General features: G+C 42.2%; 1 protein-coding gene across 3 annotated transcripts in view; it reads right to left on the bottom strand.

The window, feature by feature from the left end:
- VPS8 (VPS8 subunit of CORVET complex) overlaps positions 1-21,062 on the bottom strand; it is a 229,679-nt gene that overhangs the window by 17,247 nt on the left and 191,370 nt on the right. For 2 of the 3 annotated variants that reach the window (XM_048863795.2, XM_075132277.1), the window contains 3 exons: positions 14,248-14,328; positions 6,934-7,103; positions 4,451-4,619 (listed from right to left, as the gene is read on the bottom strand). In XM_048863795.2, the coding sequence (XP_048719752.1) occupies positions 4,451-4,619; positions 6,934-7,103; positions 14,248-14,328 (420 nt within the window). Of the gene's footprint in view, positions 1-4,450; positions 4,620-6,933; positions 7,104-14,247; positions 14,329-17,834; positions 18,118-21,062 lie in introns of those variants that run through there. The other variant, XM_075132278.1, reaches the window with a different exon arrangement.

The raw sequence follows: 21,062 nt of genomic DNA, 5'->3' as shown, positions 1-21,062 counted from the left end.
CAATAAAGGAGTTCAGCTTGGTGTAATTTGTGTGGTTGTACTTCGGCATTAAGACCTGGTAGTTGGTGATTCTATACTGTAAAGAAGCTGAAGAATAAGATTTTCTATCAAGGAGGTCGAGATGCTTATGATTTTTATCATAGGGTGTAGATTTAGCATGGATCTGCCTTTGCCTTCCACATTCATTAACCAACTTGCCCACCAAGGAGCTAGGAGATGGGTGAGAAAATAAAAATTCTGACTCCTTTAAGGCATATAGTGGCAGGAGCTGAGGCAGGAGTATGCCAGATGACATTTGCAGGATCCAGGAGTTCCTTGTTGACTGGCAGGGCAATATGTGCAGAGGAGGCTGTATGGAGGATGTCGGGCAGCTTATCATGCGGTTCTTCAATTTCCTCGAGAGAAATCTGTAAAGAATCCATGACCTTTCTTGAGGAGATCCTGAAACTGTATAAAATTGTCAGCCAGGGATGGTGGAAGTGGCATGACAGCTTCATCCGGGGATGAAAAAGATGTTCACAGTTGGAGAGACCACCTTGTCAGCCCTCAAACATCAAACATCCTGTTCCTCAAACATCTCTTCCTGAGGCTCCAGTCTTCTGGAAAGGGAGGCTGGGGAGGGTTGACTATCTCTATGAAGGGGAGAGCTTGAAGTCCTAGAGAATCGATGGCAATATGCTATCCAGGGGTCCCAGTACAGCCAGGGGGGTGGCGCATATATCATGGGTGGCACCCCAGCAGGATGGAACCTGTGGACATCTGTCACTAGTGAGCTCAGGCTCCTCAGGGATTTCCAGAAACAAACGTTCAAGGGGCGAAGTGGAGAGCCTTGCACTGATAATTAGGAGGCTGAGGCAAAATCTTCATCAGAATCCTCCTCCTCTAAGTCACTCGGTAATGCTGGGCCAGCAGAAGGAGCTTGAGGTACCGCCATCGGTATCAAACAGGTGTCCGGAGATCTGGAGGCCCTTGGTACTGAGGAGAGATCTGAGCCAAGCAATGGTGAATCAGTGGGTCTCAGACATTGCATGGTCTTGGGGAAACCTGAATTCTTGTGGTTCAGAGAGCGTTTTTGGTACCATGTCCAGGGCTTGAGCTGAAGTAACAGTAGCCAAAGGAGTCAACGCTACACTAGTTTCGAATGATCTGGGGGAACTGGGACAGAGCCTGAGTGGTCTTTTTTGGTACTGCAGTAGAGCTCTTGCCGCCATGGTCTCCTGTTGGTACCAGTGGTCTTTTGGAGGCTGATATTTTAGGGTCTCTTTGATTAGACGAGCTCTTGATACCTGAGGAACCAGCAGCTTTGTGGGCATCATGTCTAAGACTGATGGGAACCAGGGAAGCTGATGCCTTTGACTTCTTTGAGGTAGATTCCCTACCTGGAGAACTTGGAGCATGGTCTTTGGAATACTTATTAGAGGAATCTTGGGTCTTCCTCTTAGATGCCCTCGAGGAATGTGGCTCAGAGATAGTCTCTGAGTAAAGCAGCTGCCTCTTCTGGCATACAGGGGGAGGGCCTGGCCTGGCAGTGAGCTATCCAGCATAAGGAGTTGAAGTTTTATCTCGCTGTTTTTTCTGGCTCTAGATTTTAACGTCAGAAAGAAGTTGCACTTTGGGGATTTATGAGATTCCCCAAGGCAATGGATGCAGCGTGAGTGTCTATTGCTCACTGGGATTGCCTCCTGGCACAACAGGGAATACTTGAATACTCCTGGCACAACAGGGCAAACCCACAGAGAGGGCAAAACCTCTGGGGGGGGTTGGGGGGGCTAGCTTTTATATATATATTGAAAAAAAACAAAAAACCTAATGCAACTAACTACTATAATACACTAACTACAAAAAGAACAGCTGAGGCAAAACTCAACTCGGACAACGAGCTAAAGCTATTTCAAGCCAGGGTGGCTGAGAAGGAACTGAGGACCATTAGCCCATGCAGTGCTGTATAGCAATGGCATGGGGCATGAGCCTGAGGAACACGCATGTGCGGGCCGAACAGACACTGCTATGAGAAATCTCCGATCGAAGACGCAGCTGGCGCAAGCGTATCTAGGGTGCAGCAACCATAGGGACACTACTTAAAGAAGAACCTATATTTTTAAAGTTTACCTGAAGCTGCTGCTAGGTTTCCAGTATGCTGCAACCCAGCACATGCAGGGACAGCAGACCTCCTCCCCCCGTGCCCCTTTGGCAATGCAGGCTCTGTGTTCTAGGTAACCTGTGCTGCAAACACCTCCCTTCTCCCATCCCCTGGACACTCTTCAAGCCACCCCTCCCAAGCCCCATTGAAGTTTACCAATGTTTTAAAGGTGGGTGAAAGGGGCTTTTCTGTTGCTTTGACTGATGGCCAGCTGAGTTAATTTGTTACATAATTTACTGCTGCTGAGTGGTCATCGTTATGATTCTAAGTTTGTTTAGGGCACCTAAAGCATTTGTATTGGCAATTTTATTGTTTAGATGTAAATGCAGTTTTAATATATTTTGTAAATAAAAATATTAAAATTGTACATGGTTAAAATACTGAAGTGCCACAACTTAAACGTTTGTTATGCATTTAAATGATAAACATTATAAACTTGAGTGAAGAGGCTGGGGACATGAAGAGCAGTCAGGGGGTGAGAACAAGAGGGGCTCTCGGGGCTCTGATAAGCCAGAGCTAGCTCTTGTAGGAGGAGAGAAGAGCTAAAGGGCACTTCCTCGAAGACGATGGGCTCAAGAAAGCAGGGAAATGTGAAGCGCTTTCCTACCTGCTGCTTCTGCAGTGCCAAACAGCTCTTCACACCCTCCACCTGACTCACTGAGCTTTTTCTCTTTTCCCAGCTCAGCCCTGTCCCATCTCTCAGCCAACTGCTCTCTTGGGATTTGTTTCTTTTTCCACTAACAGACCCATTGCATAACGATGAAGATATTAAATAGCAGTTTCTCCACACACACCCCACAAAAGAGTAGCCTTTGCTTGAGTGCCTACAGACCAGTATAGATGGGTGACACTGAGCTTTTTGTTAAACTAATCATTTTCTGAGAAATTGGTAGTCAAAAATTCATGAGATATTGATATAAAATGTAACCTCAGTAACTTGAGTTATAGCAATTAATTTAAGCACATTTTTAATCTTCTAATTTTGAAAATAACAGAAAATAGTAATATAGCCTCTCTTAACCACTCAAAATTTCAAATTAATACCTTGGCTTCAATAAAAAATTAGAGAGCTATAACATATGGCTTGCAATAGAAGCCGAGACAGCCTTAATTATGGATTCTCTACTGCTCTTCCACAATACATACTACATAGAAGCTGCACACTTTTCATTTGATAAAATTTGTAAAGATGATGTTTGGGCCACAAAATTAATCTACTCTCAAGGCTAGGGAAGATTTTCTGTTCCCATTTAAAGGGCTAATACAGTATGACCGCTGAAGCTGCACTGTGCTGTATGTATTCCTCAGAGATTCCCTCTTAAAAGTTTGCCTTCTAGCAAGAAGCCTCACCCCGCCCCCCCCCCCACAAAAGCTGATGGAAGAGGACTAATGCTGTTAGCTATCCCTTGATCAGAATTGATTTGGCAGACGGTGAAGTAATCTGCTAGAAAAGAATTTGAGCAAAACACCATCACAATGTACTCAGTCACTGATTTACTTTGCTTTCAGAAGAGAATATGCACTAATGGTTTGTGTATGTGGTAGGATGTTTTATTTTCAAAGAAAATGCACAAAATATCTAGATGTATTTAGGGAAAAGTCCATATCTCCACCTTCTCTGTAACATTCAAAAGCAGAACTCTGCTCCCTGAGATACATAATTCAGAGGAGACATCTTGGCAAGCCATCCATTATTTATTTTTACTTGCACTTTGTGGTATCAACCCCAGGAGAAAGTAGGAGTTTGCATGTTCACAATTTATTTCTGGCTGCATTAGGTTGAAAAAGACTTGCACCAGATGTAGATTTTCTTATTGGCTCGATGCAAACCGACAGTGGTGATGTATTATAGCCAATCATCAGTAATTTCTTACTATTATGAGTTTGGTGCCACTACCATCATCTAGACTTTCTTAAAATTTCCCACCACAGAGAAATGGTCAGGCTCAGTTTGGAGTAGGGTGCAGGAGGTGGACAGCAGATCCTGTCTCCTGGGAAGGTGGATCAAAGACTCTCCAATATCTATCAGACCTATAGCAGGTCTGCTAGTGAGTCTATACAAAACACAGTTAACATTAATCTAAAAAACTGCCCCCAAAGGCCTGTTCCAGGCCCCCACATAGCAGATGAAACGGTAAATGCATCCACCAGGATGTCACTCTGTGGGAGCTCAGCCTCCTTTCTTATAGGGTTCATCTCTGTAAATGAAGCTAGGCTACAAAAATGAGATGAAATTCACTAATAATCTAGAGACAGCAAGGACAGTTCAACATGTTAGCACTCAGGGACAAACCCTCCCATGAATCTTACCTGTGCCAGAGATGCACCATTCCCTTTTTTGAGCTCTGAGAAATTCTCACTTAGTTTTCCCCCTTTGTTACTTGAGTTGCATTTATAGCAAGTCCATCTCATCTGTCCCTTGGTTTCAATGCCACACTCTTTACTCAGCAGACAGAGTGAGTGGTACAAATGGCCACAACTGTAAAAACAAGAGAAGAAACTTCACTATAAACTTCTAAAATGTGATAATACTAATATACTAAATAATACTAAAACTAAAAAGTCTTATTAAGGCTAAGTACAATAATGTCATGCTACTGAAAGGGGAGATTTTCCTGTTGATTTTCAATTAAGAAAAACAGCTGCTTACCTACAACAATAGTTCCCAGTATATAAATGCCTCCACATTTTCACACCCTTGGATCAAGGGTTGTACAAACCCAGAGTCACTAAAAGCAAAGAGAGCCACAAAAGAATCACATCTTCTGACAGAGATCACATCCATAATGCTTTGCACATACAGACCAGGCCCCTTCATTTCATGATGGCCTGTTCAGAAGCAAGAATTTCAAAGATGGGAGATAGTGAGTGTGAAATTGTGGTGGCAATATATTATGAGAACAGTTACAGGTAAATAGCCTTCAGATGCTGAACAATTACCTCCTCGTGTCTGTTGAAGTTCAGCTACCCTCAGACCCTGATCCTGAGCCATTGTTGACCTCAGGGAGGAACCAAGCAGGGGCTGATAATGTCACTCAAATAGCTCAGTTCCTTTCTGTGAGAGAGGTCTTGGGGCAGAAACGTGCAACAGCCCAATGCTATCCTCTAAGGTCGTTACCCATTTTGTTTCATCTGCAGCTGGGAGCAGGAGTGAGGCATTATAGTTCACAGTGTTCTCAGCAGGAAGACATCCAGGTCTACATCTGCATCTCTTCCAACCCTGCTGGTGCAGTAGAACAACTCCCCAGTGAAGACTGGGATGTAGAAGAGGGCTAGCTGGCTGAGACTCAATCCAGGGAAGAATTGGATAGATTTACTTACCTCGTAATTCTTTTCTTTGACAATTACTCTACAATAGTCCTTAAAGTGGGTTTTCCTTCCCTCATGCACTTGGGACACATTCCACAGGAACAGACATCCCAGACTGAAGCAAGTGTCCACTAACATAAGTATCCTGTCTGACAGCAGAAAGAACCAGCTGCTTCAGAGGAAGCTGGAAGAACCCCTTAGTGGACAGAACTGCTCACAGAGGCAGTGTGGCTTGGTGGCCAGGCACTGGACTGGGACTCAGGAGACCTAGGTTCAATTCCCAGCTTTGCCACTGGCCTGCGGGGGACCTTGGGTAAGTCACTTCATCTGTGCCTCAGTTTACCCATCTGTACAGTGGGGATAATGATACTGACCTCCTTTGTGAAGCACTTTGAGATCTACTGATGAAAAGCACAATACATAAGAGCTAGGTATTATTCTATGGCCTCACTAATGATAACAAACTGTGACTGTGGGGTCCAGAGAGGTTAGCCCTGTTCTACACTTAAAATTTAGATCACTCCAGGGTGTGACAAATTCAGATTCCTGATCACTGCAATTAAGCTGACCTAACAACCAGTTCCAGATGTGGTTAGATCAACAAAAAAATTCTTTGTTGATCTAGCTACTGCTGCTTGCAGAGCTGGATTATCTACATCAATGGAAAAACCCCCTCTGTCAGTGTAAGAAGTGTCTGCACTATGGCGCTGTCACAGTGCCTGTGGTGTAGACCTTAGACCACAGCAGGCTAGTATGGGGCAGATTGCAGCCCAGTTTGCTGTGAACTAAATGTGCGTAGTCAAGCCCTTAGTCCCCAGTCACAGTAACCTGGCTCTTCCCTATGGTCCCTCCTGGGGTAAGTGCTCCCCAGTTCTGCTAAGCCTCTCTCCATAGCCCACTGTGGAGACCCTTTTCTGGCACCTCCAGCTCTCTCTCAGTCTGCTGGCCCACACAGGAAACTTCTTAAATGACCCTTTAGACAGGTTTCACTTATTTTGGGATTTTGTATGCATCAAGAGGAATTGGTGACAAGTGCAATGTAAAATCTAAATAAAATAAAGATGTGAACTCCAGTTATGGGAAATGACTAGGTTTTTTTCCTTTATCAATTCCTTTCATAGAAAGGTCTACGCTTATCAATCAGGGATGTGCCGCAAAAAATGCCAAAACGCACGTTGCTAGCCAAATAATAATAAAGCACCCTATGATCTCCTTACATACTTAAGGCAAAAAGATACAGTGATGGCAACAGCTCCACTACAGCAAGAAGGAAGACCTAGCATGGGTGCCTTTGTAGCAAGCCTCAACACTCAAACAAATAGTAATACTCAGGGTATCTGTACAGTTACCTGAATCTTTTGAACTTCTAAAACAAAGGTTTGGTTTGAAAGTTGGATAAAGGCTTATGGCAGTTCCTAATTCACCAAGGTAGTGTTTCCATCCCTATGTATAAAACATGAACATGCACATATCTCTAGCTTTACCTGAAGACAATGATTTCATCAGCCATCTCTTGCCTTCTCTTGTATTGCTGCAGACAGATACAGCAGTAATCCTGCTTTGGGTTAAGCCCTCTAGTGATGGAGGCTCTCAGGTTACACAAGGACCAGTGCAGATCGTGGTTCAGGAGGTTAGTAGTTGTCTCTAGAAGGGTCTGTGCAGGAAGACAATTTTGTCATTTTGTCACTACTCTGCAGAAATTCTATATGTAGTAATTTATCATAGCAAGAAATTTATGAAATTACTAAAAGTAAAACGGTAGCCTCTCCTTATACATTCTATACCTGCTACCCAGAAAATACAGTACCCCTTTATCTCCCCACATATGTTAACAGAGACCATAACTTTTTGCTTTTATCTATTCAAGTCATTCATTTACAATCTGTCTTTCAGTGGTTTTGTTCAAGTCCCAATGGAACTGACACATTCTGTGATTTTGCATACTCCAGGCTTCCTTTCTTGTTCTCCATCTTTACGCAGTACATTTTTTCAGAGGGAATTCCTAACATCCACCATTTTATGAGAATTATAGGGAATATAAGGGTGAAGTGGGAGCAGTAAACTCAAATACGCTATACACTTTAAGAGTAAAAAGTGCAGAGAATTCCAGTCTGCCATAATACTGACAATTCTGTCTTTTTGATTTGTACACTTTTAAAATGGAATTAAAAATCAGAGGCATTTCACTGTTAGGAATTTGTTTCCTAGGCTGTTGCACACTTTGCTCTCCTGTTTGTGTTCATAGAATATACACAGAAGCACACTAAAAAAGAAATGAAACTGTTAAAGGCCTAAACACCTATAAACATTCTGTTTAGTTTTTTAGATCCACAGCATTGTAAGGAGGAAATCAATAGTATTTTTCTCTAATACAAGTTCAAAGCACCCATCACTGGCATAGGAGCTTTATCATGTCCATTATCCCTAGGGGAGTTTTATTATTACACTGTAATCCCGCATGATTGAATCCGACCATTTATATAATTGATATTACCACTCTTATACAATTGCAACAAATCTGGTACAAGTAGGTCATGTAAGGTGTCAATGGAAAAGTTAAGTTTTGCTAAATATGAATATCCTGGTTGAATCCATGTATCATCTTTGTATCTAAAGTTATGAATATTGGCCATGGACTTGTATCTTATACATGGGTTGTATTCCTGAGTAATACCCACCAGATAAGACTTACATCAAGGCTAGACAGTTGTGTATTGATGGCCCATTAAGGACACTTAACTCTAACAATGGGCCATGGAGGAAACTCCTCCCACCCAGTAAGCTTTCCTGTGGACACCACAAGAATATGCACAGCAAGAATATGGGCAAGGACTGCCCCTGAGAGTCATCAAGCCATATAAGGACATGTGATAAGCTCATGTGACCCTGGATTCCCTCTTGGGCCAGTAACACTGCGCAAACAGAGGCTGTGAGCTTTGTTTGAGACAGTAAATTTCCAGGCACATAGCAAAGGATATAAAAAAGGCCCCTGAGATACCTCCATTTTGTCTCTTTCCTGCCCTGATTCTCTGGGCGGTGGATTTACAATTAAAAGGAGCATTTTGAACTATGGACAGAAGACCTTCCCATCTTTTGGAAGTTACCAGAGACACTTTACAAGACAGCAGTCTATTCCATCACTGCTACAAACCTGATATAAGGACCTTGCAATTATTTGTATGTATATGATCTATTAACCACTATTAACTCTCTTATTCTTTTCATTATTAAACATTTAGTTTTTAGTTATTAAAGGATTGGCATCAGCGTGATTATTAGGTAAGATCTGAGTTACATATTTACGTGGCTAAGTGGCTGACCTCTTGGGATTAGAAAGACCCTATAATTGATTTAATTGGTTTTCAGTAACCACTCATCATAGAGTCCAGTGTCTGGGTGGTGAGACGAGGGCTGGATTGCCTACGGAGACTGCATTTTTGGCTTCTTGTTAACCAGTATGATGAGACAGAAGTTTTCTTTGGTTACTGTCTTGGTATAACCTAATGATAGAATAACCACCAGTTTGGGTGAGTCTGCCCTATTTCTCAGCAGTGTGTCCTAAATTTGGCATCCTCAGCTGTGACACACTGTGAGGCATGGTGACATACACCAAACACTTTGAAAATGGAACAAGACCTATGCAACCCTTGGAGTGCTGTGACCATTCTCCCTTGAGGCCAGTCATGTTTGCACATGCTGTTATGGCTCTCAAGGACTGGATAGCTAAATACTGGATAGATAAATGCATACTTAAATGCACAAGGAAGACTTGCACAGTAATACAGTCTGCCAAATATCTGATTAGCATAATTCAAAATGCAATGGGTGAGCAAACAGAATGAACAGTCCTTAAAGGGAAAGGCTCAGCCTAGCCTGAGAGTATGCTGCAGGAATGAAACATTTCCAAGGCCAGCATATGCATGGCAGGTCACATGCTGCTTGCCTCAGTGAGGCAGTTCCTCCAAATAAGAAAAAAAAGACTGTGAAAATAGTCTTTCCTGTCATTTCCTGTGGCTGATTGTTGATATTGATCCCTAAGTTAAAAGGAACTGAAAAGTTACCGTAAACCTAGGTTTGATGAGGCAACATCAAAATGATTGAAGTTTGAGACCTGGCCCATCAATGTCTTTTCAGTGTTTGTCCAGAAGCATCCTTTCCTGTAAATCTTCTCTGGGAAGAACCTCTCCCCTCCGCAGGTGAGCTTTTGCCCCCTTAGAGGGAGCTAGGTAATCTGCTTGTCTTTCACAGTCCCAGAGACTGACTCAGCTGCTGTCTTAGCTAGACTCTCCAATAGGTCAGGCGATATTCTCTCCTTTGTGAGCCCCAGCCTTGCTCCAGTGAGATAGTGGGTAGGCATTACAGGAAGAGGAACATTTGAGGAACTTGTCTTTTTTGCTTTCACATTCTCTGACTGAGACACAAAATGGCAGCCAGATACAGCTGCAGAAGTCACTTCCAGGAATCAAAGAGGGAAAATCCTGGATTATGACTGATGGTTGTCCTGCCCATCAGTGAGTGAGGAGGAAACATCCAGTATCTGTGCTGTCACAGACTGCCCTGTGAGCCATGGAACGTTTGTCACACACCCAGAAGGGATCAAAGACAAACATATTTCTGCCAAGTCAAAACAGAATGGACTCAGGAAAAGGCTGAGACATCGTAGCACATTCACTCTATAATGTGCTCTATCCAAGACCAGCCCAAACACCATAAGGAGATCTTGCAGAGTGAAAAGGATGTGTGAGCAGTTGAAAGAGGAACTCAACTGTTATTGAAAGGTGAAGGCATTCCAGGTAACATGTATGCGTCATCTTCCCTAATTGGACTTATCAAAACTAAACATTACAAGTGAGGTCTTTCCTCCATTTGCCAGAGTTGATTTTGAAAGGAGACCTAAACAGGAGTCTCCCTCCCTGAAACTGGGCAAAAAAGCCTAAAATGGATGTAGGAATTTACTTCCCAAACTGATAGCACCTGAATGATAGAACTGGACCATCAGTTGGTCACTCTTCCTTCATCTGGCAACAGCTTGACAAGTATGAAAGATAAGCACCCTACTAAGAAAGGAGAGTGCTTTGTGCAAATTTATATCACCTCTGCACGATCTTATCATTCCTTATTTCCCTCTTCAGGATTATTCAAGGACATTCGCTCCTGAAAGGATACACTGGGAGAGGCACAGGGCAGCTCATAAAAAGCAGCAGAAGTTGCTGAAACAAAGGGGACAGTCTGTTTTAGACACTATGTACGGCCTGTGGCAGATGTTGCTAAGTGATGTCAGAAGGCATCTGCCACTGAGGATCAGCTCTGTTTCCTAGGAAACATGAAAAGGGAAGGGAAAGAAAGAGAAGATTCTTCTCTTTTAAAAAGGATCCTTCCTGGACAGGTCTGCATAGTGCAGTAAATCTCCCCAGTTATCAGTATTCAATATTCCTACAAAACAGTAAACCTGCTTGATTATCAGCACCTGATGAAGTCACTGATCACTAGCTATGCCTGTCTGTAGCAAACACACTTGGCTCCATTGTCTGAATTGCCTACAGAGGTGCTCAAAAGGGAACTGGGGCTTTCCTTCCCCGGAGGAGGAAGTGCCCTTCAAGGCAGTCCTGGCTCTTTTGGAAGCCCTTTTTTCCTCTGGGAGGAGAGGCCAGATGATGGGTGCAGAAGTATCACTTGAGTCCACTGCTTTTCCCCAGAGCCAGTGGAATCACAGCAGGAGGGAGGAAGCAAGAAGGGAATTTGAGCCATCTGTGAAGGCTCTTCCCAGACATAATCTTCGCAGAAAGTCAGGAGAGGCCTGTGGACTGTAATAAGATCAGCATCTCAGTGAGGAACCCGAGTATCTCCAGGCAGATGAGCACCCAAGGGGACAGTTTCTGGAGCGGGGGTTACTGGCACTAAGATAAGTGTAGTGAATCTGAGTAACTGGTATGGGGGATGAGTTTGAGGAACCAGCTGTTCACAGGTGCATGGTGGATCTCCTCTGGCCACATACCCCACAGTCCTTATCACATCCATGCTGCACACCATTCCATTCTCTGCAGACATCTGACTCATTACGCACCTCAGGTAACAAGGCACCTGCAGTGACCTTTGATGAAGAGTGGGGGAAGAGGCAGTATGCCACCATTTTGGGGTAGTGGACCTTGTTTCCACCAAGTTGCAGGGTTCCAGTTGCACCACTAACCCTGGGGTCCATGTATAGAAAGCTGGTGTGGATGGGAGGAGTGCAATGGAGCAAGATTGCCAACCAACCCCAGGGGTCCGGGGCCTAAATCTTTGAGCTCAAAGCAGAGCAGCTATGAAGAGCTGTTTGCTGTGGCACAGAAGCAGCAAGACTGGGGTTGCCAACTATTGAATTTACTGCCAGCCTTTCAATATTCAGTGTTCTTCTTAAACCCCAGCTCCCAGAGTCAAGTGATTATGTGAGATTTTTTTGGGGGTGTGTGTGTGTAAATGAAAGTAAAAAGGGCCTCAGTTTCAGATTGTGAAAATATGACCCAAGTGAATTCAAAAGGCAAAGAGAGAACTCAGTTTACCTCTGTTAAAATTAAGCCAATCTCATGAGTTTTAGGGGCTTGACTCAATCGATTTTTTAACCCTTTGGTTTGGCAATACAGGAAGATACTGGAACACACTGGAACATACTGGAAAACTTTTTGCCCTATTAGCTATTCATGTGGCCTTTGGTGATATGGCTAAAGGCTACAGGATTCTCCGAGTGTGAGAATGCACTGCAGGCAACTGCAGCAATGGCTTTCATGGAAGCAAGACTTTTTAACCATCTTTAAACAAAAAGTAATTTCTCTATTTTCTTAAAATGAATCCAAGGTTAGAGGCTTGAAAGATCTGTAGAGTGGTGGTACAGGCCAACATACTAATGAAAGGGGGAGAAGGACAGGCTTTGGGAGAAGATCAGAAGCTCCATTTGGGTATGCTAAATTTCAGTTGACAGCTGGAATATCCACAAGATGTCGTCAAAGACAGGATGAGATTTTTTGTCTGGACGGCAGAAGGTATGGAATAGAAAGGTAAAGGTATCAGTTGACAAAGAAGAGTCAGACTCCCACGAACAAATTTCAACATGAGCCAATTTCAAAACATGTATTAAAAAGTATTAAAAGAAATCATACTAAAGCTACATAGAAATTCAAAGGGCATAAAAATGAACACTGAAATTCAACACTCATTTTAAGTAAATTTTAGAACACAATCTGAACTATGGCTGCTTCCACAATAATATGCTAAAGTGTGGTTAAGACATGTTGTGATAAATGAAGGGGAGGGGGGTAGCTCCCTTTTATGGGCACCCAACCAGCCAGTTAGCTATAAAATTCCTCTTAGTAGCTGTCCTCTACTTGCTTTACCTGTAAAGAGTTAACAAGCCCATAGGTAAAAGGAAGGGAGTGGGCACCTGACCAAAAGAGCCAATGGGAGGGCTAGAACTTTTTGAAATGGGGAAAAAACTTCCCTTTGTCTCTCTGTTGCGTTCTCTGGGAAAGAGGGGAACAAGGAGCAGTTATGCTATAAGAAGCTTTAAGCCTGGTATGAGCAAAAATAATCAGATCATACCTAGAATTACTTATTTGGAACTCCCAAATGTATAAGTAGATTAGGAATGTTTCAAAAGACATGATTAGGTTTATTTCTTGGTTTGTGGACTCCTCTGTGCTAACCCCAGATGCTTTTGTTTTGCTTGTAACCTGAACCTCAAGAGAGCTATCTTGATGCTTAATTTTTAAAAGAAACAATTACAAGATCTAGCAAAAAGCCTAAGTTCCAAATGTATTTCCTTTCTTTTTGTTTTTAATAAATTTTACCTTTTTTAAAAACAGGATTGGATTTTTGTGTCCCTAAGAGGTTTTTGCATATGTTGTTTAATTAGCTGGTGGCAACAGCTGATTTCCTTTGTTTTTTTCTCAGCTATTGTGTGTGTGAGAGAGAGAGAGACAGAGAAAGGGCTTGAGGGTAACCCCACAGGAAAGAATTCCCAAGTGTTCCTTCCTGGGTTCTCAAAGGGTTGTGTTTTTGTTTGCACTTTGGTGGTGGCAGCATCTACCCATTCAAGGTCAGAGAAAAGCTGTGACTTTGGGAGTTTAATACCAGCTTGGAGTGGCCAGTACTAATTTTTAAAATCCTTGCAAGCCCCCACCTTCTGCACTTGAAGTGCCAGAGTGGGGAATCAGCCCTGACACATGTTTAACTGTTTCAGAGTGGTAGCTGTGTTAGTCTGTATCAGCAAAAACAACAAGGAGTCCTTGTGGCATCTTAGAGACTAAAATTTATTTGGGCATAAGCTTTCATGGACTAAAACCCACTTCATCAGATGCATGGAGTGGAAAATACAGTAGGCAGGTCTAAATACACAGAACATGAAAAGTCAGGCAACTCCTATCTTTTCATGTGCTGTGTATTTACACCTGCCTACTGTATTTTCCACTCCATGCATCTGATGAAGTGGGTTTTAGCCCACGAAAGCTTATGCCCAAATAAATTTGTTAGTCTCTAAGATGCCACAAGGACTCCTTGATGTTTAACTGTGTAGTTGGCAATCTATTTAAAAAAATATTTCCCTGTAGTGCTTTGTTTTTCAGTGCCTCATAGAGTTACAGGAATGCACACATCTTTTGAGGGTGACAAAAGCTGGGTTTCCATTTACCTGATTTTTTTTTTTAAAAGTACTGTGTTAGTTCCTGACAATTAATGAACTGAAAAGAAAGAAAAACCCCTCTTCTAGGCAACACTAGTTAGGCCCTTTATTTTGCAATGGGCAGAATGAAGAGGCACACACAACTTACTTGCTCATAGTTAAATGTGTCCAGCATCCCCAGTACAAGTCCCTGAATTTCTCCAAGTTTCCCTCTACCATAAACTGGATCCTGTGTTAAAAAATTAAAAGCTGTGATTAACAAAAATACAGATCATAACATTTTTACATTTTATTGCTCTCTGTTTACTCCCATTTTATAAGAAAGACAAAGGAGTCAGGGTTTAGAAATATTTCCAACACAAGATAATCAGAAATACCATATGTATTTGGGAAAACTGGTAAAAAAAAATCAAAGCCTGACTTCTTACTGGCAACCATCATGCTAGGGTCAAACCCCACCCTTTGGCTCACAATCTTCACTCCTTCATTTTGCAGGACCACTTTGCCTGTAGCTACAGATTAAAAATTTGCTCAACAGCATAAACTCAGTTTGTCTTCTCACTAACTTGTATCACAGTGTCTCCCAAATAAAGCCTAAGATGAGAACAAGCGTGGCCAATATTCAAGCAAACTCCTATTGAAGATAGTCTAGCCAGAACAAAGCCTAGCTCAGGATTGGGCCCACTGGCCTTAATATAATGTTGGAGAAGTTCAGCCTATGGTGCACACAGCTGTCTGGAAATGGCAAAAAATGTTACAGTTAGGACAAAAGTTCTCATGAGAGAGGAGATAAACTCTGCACAGAAATACCAAACAATCACCTCTGCATCCCACTAGAATGCATCGAAGCTCTCTTATGCATGCTGGTAGGTTAGAACTGTTGCTACCGTTTTTCTTTGAAAGAATGAAAAAGTATAGCTGAGTGTTAAGGATGGATGTTTAAGATAAAAAACTTACTTTACATTTTGTGATAAAATTAGATCATAAACACATTACATAGATAAAATCAAAATAGAAGTAATAAGAGAAAACCCATAATATTCATGCTGAAAGGTTAAATACAAAGAAGAATACTGAAATGATTTGTTGGTAATTTCAGGATACAACTCATCACATGTAATGGTCTGTATAAAAGGCAAGTTCCAAATACTTTGCCTAGCAGGCTAACAGGAAGTAGTTAGACAAGCTTCCAAAACATTTGCTGGTTAGTCCAAAATCTATTCTAATAAAAAAAAACTTTAGAAAAAGGACTCAAGAGTGCATTAGTTGCACAGCAGAAGTAAGATTGTTAGATGAAGTCAAAATAATTGATTTATAATGGTAGATTTGCTAATTTTGCACTAGTTAGTCAATACTAGAGTCACCCAATTACACAGACTACAGGAACAACATAAGATAAATTTGGCAGCCTGTACAAATATTTACTCCTGGGGGAATTCTGCACCACTGCGCAATGCAGAATTTTGCAGAATTCCCTATGTCCTCTGCAGAATTAGGGCTGCAAAGCCGCTGGCTGCCTCTAGGGGCCACTAGGACTCTGCAGATCCCAGCTCACAGTGAGCGGAATGTCCAGCCTGGCTGGGCTGGAGGCTGCATGCTCTGCTTGATCCTCATTCTCTCAGGGATGGGAGAGGGCCTGGAAGACCCAGCTCTGGCAAAAGGCGAGGAAGGGCAGGGCTGCACCACAACATGTCCCCTTGTACAGGAAGACTTTGGCAAACCAGTAAAGTGCCTGAAATCACTATGGCTTATTGCTAAAAGCAGCCAAGTCAGCAGGCTGTAAATTGGCCATTCAGCAGTCTCAGTTTAATGAAGGCAGGAGGGGAGGGGGGTCTTTGGGTGCCACAGAGAGGGCAGCTTGACCCCATGTCCTTCCTGATAAGAATTGTGTTGAAGTTGCTGATACATGCATCTTAGAAGAGCAGGATGTGCCCCAGGAATGTCTATTGGGGCCTCAAGGCTGAAAACTCTGGAAAAATCCACACCTGGTTAATCAATAATCAGAAGAAAGCCTCTTGCTTGACCATTGAAACAGCTTGCTTGACAAGTTTTCTTTAGGGGACATGTCATTCTATTACTAATGTATAAATAAAGGGGGGAAGTTTGAGGTGGTGGGACTCTTCAGGACTGGACTCTCCCTCTGGATGCATCTTGTGTTCCCCAGCGGCAGATTGGCTGCCGCTGTGCCACTCGAGAGCCACACTCTGCTTTGGTAATTATCCAGGGTTGGGGGCGTTTTACTAACCTGTTACGGACGTGTGTATAAGTGCTTGAGACTAAGTAAAGTTTAGCGTTAAGTGAAAGCACTCCTGTGTTGTCCTGTTTGTGCCAGCCATCTATAGGTCGGGCGGCCATGTCTCCCCTGATTTATTTCCTGATACCACCTCGCACAGAGTAAAAGTTACCAAGAGCTTTGAGTTGAAAGAACCCCAGGTAACACCCTGGCAGGACAGTAAAGAAGCTGGGGGGAGTAAAGGCCCTGGGGGTTCTGGTGTCTGGGGTTCCCTGCAGCTAGGCTCTGGGGGGATGGGAGTGCAGGAGTCTGGGCTCTGGGGGCTCCACACGGCCCCCTCCAGCATCCCTCCAAACTGGAGCTGGGTTGTTGTAGGGATTTCTTTAACTCTCTTCTCCTGGGGGAATCTTTTTTGCTGTTGTCTATATTGTTGACAGGTATTTTGCAATAAATTACCAAAATAACAAACTGGAGTGATTATATTGTGTTATTTTGTCAAAATATGCAGAATTTAAAATATTGTGTGCAGAATTTTTAATTTTTTGGCATGGAATTCCCCCAGGCATAAAATATTGGTGTGTCCCAAAATGCTGTCACAGGGAGTTTATTCACTTTTTATTAAAGCAGAATTGTTGACCATACAAATTACGTACTAAAATGAGTTACAGGAGGCGGTGATTAATACATAAGATAAAATACAGGTAAGATGAGACAGGACAGGTTAAGAGTTACAGTGGAGACACACCGTGATGTAGTGAATATTGATTGTTCTCCTGGCATTTAGTTAATAATAATGCAGTACCCATAATGCACTCAGCACTTTCCAGAGAGACAACTGGGACAAACTGCTCATAACTTAAGGGCAGGCAGACAAGTAACCAGAGTCTAGGGAGAATAGGAAACACTTTTTTTCTTCTCTCTGCTCATCGATGCTGTGATGGGGTGGATCACAGAAAACCCCTTGGGAACTGCCAACTGATGTGTTGAGACTACCTTTAAGCCGTTTCCCCTGGCAGTTTGGGACTCCAGAACCCTGCCTGGTTGTGCCAGACACGCTTGCCGGCTACAAACTCAGACCCAAGTCTGAACCACGTCCCACAAACTACAGGCTTAACTGAAAACAGCTTAAGAAGTGTTCCTGTTTCCAACACTCAGATGCCCAACTCCCAATGGGGTCCAAACCCCAAATAAATCCATTTTACCGTTTTATAAAGCTTATACAGGGTAAACTCATAAATTGTTTGTCCTCTATAACACTGATAGAGAGATACGCGCAGCTGTTTCCCCCCCGCCCCCAAGTATTAATACACACTCTGGGTTAATTAATAAGTAAAAAGTGATTTAATTAAATACAAAAAGTAGGATTTAAGTGGTTCCAAGTGGTAACAGACAGAACAAATTACCAAACAAAATAAAACAAAACACACAAGTCTATGCCTAATACAGTAAGTAACCTGAATTCAGATAAAATCTCACCCTCAGAGATGTGTCAATAAGCTTCTATCACAGATTGGACGCCTTCCTAGTTTGGGCACATTTCTTTCCCCAGTACAGCCCTTGTTCCAGCTCAGGTGGTAGCTAGGGGATTTCTCATGATTGCAGCCTCCTTTGTTCTGTTCCACCGCCTTATATAGCTTTGGCACAAGGCAGGAATCTTTTGTCTCTTGGTGTGTGTGTCCCCCCGCTTTTAAATGGAAAAGCACCAGGTTTAGGATGGATTTCAGTACCAGGTGACATGGTCACATGTCCTGTGAGACCCCAAGCCTTCATGACTCACAGGAAGGCCTGCAAGCAAAGAGAGCCATCCACAGTCAATTGTTCCGGTTGATGGGAGCCATCAAGATTCCAAACCACCATTAATGGCCCACACGTTGCATAATTACAATAGGACCTCACAGTTATATTTCATATTTCTAGTTTCAGATACAAGTGATACATTTATACAAATAGGATGACCACACTCAGTAGATTATAAGCTTTGTAATGATACCTTACAAGAGACCTTTTGCATGAAGCATATTCCAGTTACATTATATTCACACTCATTAGCATATTTTCATAAAATTATATAGACTGCAACTCACACTTTCATGAAATATCTTTTGATTTCCTGACAAATCATGGCCAGGGATTTCTCATTTCTTCACTAAGGCCATGTCTACATGGGAACACTCAGGAAAATTAAGGTGAATCAGCTAAAGGGGTGAAATCTATGTACATAAATTAAAGCACATTAAGCCCGGTGGATGCTCTCATTCAGAAGCAGAGTGGCCATAGCTCCCTGTAGTTTAGGGCAAGTCTACACTACAGAGCTACATCGGCACAGCTGCACCGTTGTAGTGCATCTGGTGAAGATGCACTATGACGACAGGGAGAGCGCTCTCCTGCTGGCATAATTACTCCACCTTCTGAGAAGTGGAAGCTATGTTGGTGGGAGAAGGTTTCCCACCAACATAGTACCAGTGTGAACAGAGCAAAACTTGCATTGCTTGGTGGCGGTGTGGGGGGGGTGTGTGTGAGGCTTTTTCCACCCCTGGGCAATGTAAGTTAGATCGACTTAAGCAGTCACGTACACTGACCCTTAATCATCCTGATCAGGAAGACAGGCTCTTAGCTGCAAAGAGGGGGGCAAGGTTCTACAATGGGACAAGGATGGGACAGGATGACCAGCTCCTTAAACACATCTATAATGTGGAGGTGTCAAAAACACCCACTTCGTCACAGGAGGGAAAAAAAGCCGACAGATCATAGGGGGCCTTCAATATGAGTAACATATACAGGAGGTCTCATGTAGCCAGTACTATAACAACACCCTCAGAATTTCTAAATATTATAGATGACAATTTCCTAACTCAAAGTGATCCCGCCAGCTAAAGGAAATTCTGTATTAGACATCATCTTGACAGATAAAGAGGAATTGATCACAGAACTAAAAATCAGTTGCAGCTGAGAGACAAATTTATAATGTGCAAACAGAATGAAGTCCAAACCAAAGTAGTTGCTACTTAAAGGACCAATTTCAGAAAGCTGAAAAAAAATTATGAAAAAACAAAACAAAACTATAAACTCCCCACCCCCAGAGATTTTAATAAAAAAATGTGAATGATAATTGGGAATTATTTAAGAAAAGTTTACTAGATGACCCAAATGGCACAACTGAGAAAGGACATAACAGAGCTTGTAGGTACAGAAAACAGGACACATCAAGAGCAGGTCCATCTTGGGAGGTAGGGAGCCCAGACTCTGGTTCTGGGCCTCCCTCCGCTTCCCCAGCCAGCTCCAAACTGAAACTCCCTCCAGCCTCTCTTCCGGCCTTTGTCTCTTTCCCGGACAAGGAGGCCACCTGATCTCTTTGTTCTCCAACACCTTCAAAAGTTGGCACCTTGCAGGGGAGGGGCCCGGGCCATCAATTGCCAGGAGACAGGGTGTCGGCCATTCTCTGAGCAGAACCCTGCACACCCCTGCACTCCAGGGCTCTGCAACAATCACACACCCTTATCCCATCACCTAGATACTTAAGAAATGCATAGGGGAAACTGAGGAACCCACACAGGATTCAGAGAAAACATTAAGAACATTCTCACTTTGTCACAAAGGGATACAGATATTACAAGTTAAGTTGCTGCATATATTAATTTACAAGCATTCCACAGAGTCTAACACCTCCCTTGAACAATACTAACATACAGGTGAGCTGGTCTGGTTTCCAGATATGAATTTGTGAGTGCTCAGCTGATGCCTAAAGCCTTGGCAAGAGTTGGCACCTGGTCTGCCAGCATCACAATCATATCATATTATGATGAAATACTTTCCATTTCAATAGTATCTCATGAGGATGTTAAACAGTAGCTATTACAGTATGACATTTTTAAATCAACAAGTTCAGATAACTTACATACAAGAGTTATCAAAGAGCTGATTGAGTAGCTCACTGAACACTGAAAGTTGATTTTCAATAAATCTTGGAACACGGGACATTCCAGAAGACTGGAAGAAAGCAAATGTTATGCCAATATTTTAAAAGGATAAACTGGATGACCTGGCTAATTTTAGGCTTGTCAGCCTGATCTCGATCACAGGAAAAATAATGAAACAGCTGATCTGAGACAGATTAATAAAAAATTAAAGGAGGATAATATAATTAATGCCAATCAATATGAATTGATGAAAATAGATCCTGTCAAACAAACTAGATTTAAAAAAAAATGAGATCACAGCTTGGTTGATAAAGATAATAGTGTTGATATTAGGGCTTTTGATTAATCACAGTTAACTCATGTGATTGACTCAAAAAATTAATTGCAATTAAAAAAATTCATCTCGATTAATTGCAGTTTTAATTGCACTGTTAACAATAGAATATCAATTGAAATGTATTAAATTTTTTGAATTTTTTCTACATTTTCAAATATATTGATTTCAGATACAACAGAAAAAAGTGTACAGTGCTCACTTTATATTATTTTCTATTACAAATATTTGCACTGTAAAAATTATAAATAGTATTTTTCAATTTACCTCATACAAGTATTGTAGTGCAATCTCTATCATGAAAGTGCAATTTACAATGTAGACTTTTTTTGTTACATAACTCCACTCAAAAACAAAACAGTGTAAAACTTTAGAGCCTACAAGTCCACTCAGTTCTACTTTTTGTTCTGCCAATCGCTAAGACAGTCAAGTTTGTTTACATTGACGGGAGATAACGTTGCCCACTTCTTATTTACAAT

Source organism: Caretta caretta, chromosome 9, assembly GCF_965140235.1.
Source record: "Caretta caretta isolate rCarCar2 chromosome 9, rCarCar1.hap1, whole genome shotgun sequence".
NCBI lineage: Eukaryota > Metazoa > Chordata > Testudines > Cheloniidae > Caretta > Caretta caretta.
The sequence above is the reverse complement of the archived record's forward strand: the minus strand, read 5'-3'. Positions and strand labels throughout refer to the sequence as shown.